General features: G+C 43.8%; 1 protein-coding gene across 5 annotated transcripts in view; it reads left to right on the forward strand.

The window, feature by feature from the left end:
• Phactr4 (phosphatase and actin regulator 4) overlaps positions 1 to 392 on the forward strand; it is a 103,114-nt gene extending 102,722 nt beyond the window's left edge. For all 5 annotated transcript variants that reach the window (XM_023703005.1, XM_023703006.1, XM_023703007.1 and 2 more), the window contains one exon: positions 96 to 392. In XM_023703005.1, the coding sequence (XP_023558773.1) occupies positions 96 to 111 (16 nt within the window). In that variant the 3' untranslated portion in view covers positions 112 to 392. The remainder of the gene's footprint in view (positions 1 to 95) is intronic.
• The last annotated feature ends 2,451 nt before the right edge of the window (positions 393 to 2,843 follow it).

Here is a 2,843-nt window from a genome sequence, read left to right on the forward strand (position 1 = left end):
AATAAAATTAAATAAAATAAAATAAAATTAGAGTAAAAGAGAGGCATAGCAATCTGTTGCCTGCTAACTTGTCTTTTTTTGATCATCTGTTTTAGCTACCATCGTCCATGATCCTGAAGTTTGAGAAACTACATGACTCCCCTCAAGAAACAGTGTTGCTTTGCAGCTTGTCTCCAGAGTGACATGCGGAGGGAACTTCAACACTTCCCAACACAGCCAGAATTCTGTCCTGAGTTCTGGTTCTAGAGTAAACAGCACTTCGAATGTAGCCTTTCACTGGAATGGATTCTCGTGCTGCTCATGGGGCAGAACTGAAGGCTCTGTCAGTGCTTTTGAACTTTTCACTGCAGCATACTCGGGGACTTTTCCCTCACAGCCACCAAAGCTCTGGACCACAGCCCTGCCCCCCAGCGACCGCCTGTGCCAAGGAGGCACAGTTTGCACCATGAGCCTTATCTGCTCTCCTGTGACTGTGACACCACTTGTGTAGGCACTAAGTCCCTCCTCCCACTATCAGATCCAGAGAAAACCTGGGAGCCCCGCCTCTGGTTAGGGTGCCCGCTGCCAGAGGAAGCCTTTGTACCGTACTGGCCTGTCTCTTGAAAGCCTTGCACTAAACCTCTTGGGACGCAGCAATAGAGTCCTCTTCTGCACCCAAGTCTCAGAGGATGCTCAGGACCTGACCTTTTCTTCCTCTTTTGGCACTTGCCATCCTGCTTTTTATTTTAAAAAGATCTTTAAAAAGTACTGGGAATTTATACTTTTCCTGTCCACAAGGCAGTCTGGGCTGCAGCCAGAATGCAAGTTGATCAAATGAGAAACGATGTATGTTTTCTATACATAAAAACAAGAAAAAAGCCTTAATACTAATGCCAGCTTAGCAGAAAACTGACCTGGGGCTTACATTGTATAGGCTGTTCTAGTTTATTGTACCAAATGATGCTGTAAAGCTCTTCAAGCAGATGTTTTCTCCCTGGTGGGCAGGGCTGTGGGCACCTAGGGAGGTCTGCGTGCGATGGCCTCACATTGCCAGCCACAATCCTAGCAGCGTCCTAAGGGGTATGAGGAGCTCCCTGCACTGGCCCTGGGAGAAGTTGGGAGAAGGGGGCTGGCCGTGACTCCACCCTCCCGCTGCCCGGTCCCTTTTCACTCCGGCACTGCCCTCCCCGACTCTGGCAGCTCCCTCTCACTTGCCTTTCCTTTTCCACACTGTACCAGTGTGGTTAGTGCCTAGGCATTGGCTCAGCCACCACCCCATCGTGTATCTGTAATGTGTATCAGTGGACTCTCCAAAAACAGGTTTGATCACTTTCCCTGAATTTTAGTTGAAAAATGAAACAGCCTCACTATTTGCCTCTTAATTTCTGTCCACACTGTAAGTGGAGGAAAAAAATAGCTTCTGTTTAACTGATGAATGTGGCTTTTTTTCCCTTCACTTTAATGTATAGAAAATTGTGGCTGTTTCATAAATTTCTTCTGAATTATTCTGTCATGTCTGTCATTTGTTCAGTATGTCATCTTTCAGCAGATTTTCTCTCTTTTCATGTCCTTATCAGACTTGCTAAAGAATCAGGGTATCAGGTCAAAACCAAAAAAAAAAACCTAAAGTGACCTTAAAGGCAATTTCTTGGTGAGAGGAGGCTGGATTTCTGAATTACTGTCAAATGTTTTATGGCTGCGGAAACAGTCGTGGACCATGTGCTTGGAGCTTGTTAACACTTGGGTAGCTGGGAAAGATCAAGGACTCTTAGTCTGTTAGAGACTGAATGTAATGCGGCCACATTAACCACTAACTTCTCATCATTCTATCTTGATGGTTTGGAGACTGACTTATTTCCACATTCTGTGTATCTTGAGGTGACGTTTTTCAAACTCCCTCTTCACTGTCTTTCCTTTAATGTGCCAACCTTGAAACAGAATTTGATTTTCTAAGCTATTTTCTGCCTTTTCTGTGCCATCAAGGATTCTGGTTCATCTTTCATCTCATTTGTGTTCTTTTGAAACAAGATATCGGGGTGAAGTTCATTCATTCTTTTGTTTTTATGTATATAAAAGTGGATTTTGTGTTCCTTTTCTGTTTTAAGTTTGAAAGCTCACAAATCATAATGTAAAGAAACAAAAGCCTGGTGTAGTATACTTCAAGATGCTTCTCGGGTGTACAGAATCTACTTGTACAATTAATAATTGTGTTGTATATCAGTCTCCCCATTAAATTTTTTTCCCATTAAAATTAATTATTAAAGTATTTTAGAAGTTCAAAATACCAAAAATTCTGGTGATTCTACTTGATTCCAGAAGATTAAAACCAATTTTAAGATGATACACAAAATATTGCTGATGACTGTAAAAAAGAAATAGATGGCCAGATGGGGGCAAGTAACAATAAGGACAAGTAAATGCTGCCAGAGGTCACTGTCAGGAATGCTTGGGTCTGCACAGACACAAAAGAGTCAACTGTGAGGGCCGGCCAAATAGCTCAGCCTCCTGCAGGTGCAGTGCCCGGGAGGGCAGGCTGACATGGCAATTGAGACTGGGCGTGGTGACACGCACCTGCAATCCCAGCTCTTGGGAGGCTGTAAATGGGGATCACTATGAATCCGACCTAGCAGTGAGACCTGAACACCCTATAGACCGTTCCCTAAAAACAAACCCAAAAAAAGTCAACTGTGGACCCCCTGTGTACCAGGCTCTGCAGTAGGCTCCTGGTTCTCTTGAGCCCACCACCAACCCATTAGGTAAGTAGTGCTATACTCAGCTTATTCGTGAAGAAACTGAAGGGAAGTTGGTTTCCCACAGTCAAAGCAAATTAGAAAATCATTTTTTGTATATGTTGGAGGACAAGC

This window comes from Octodon degus, unplaced genomic scaffold (assembly GCF_000260255.1).
Source record: "Octodon degus isolate 3935 unplaced genomic scaffold, OctDeg1.0 scaffold00163, whole genome shotgun sequence".
Classification (NCBI taxonomy): domain Eukaryota; kingdom Metazoa; phylum Chordata; class Mammalia; order Rodentia; family Octodontidae; genus Octodon; species Octodon degus.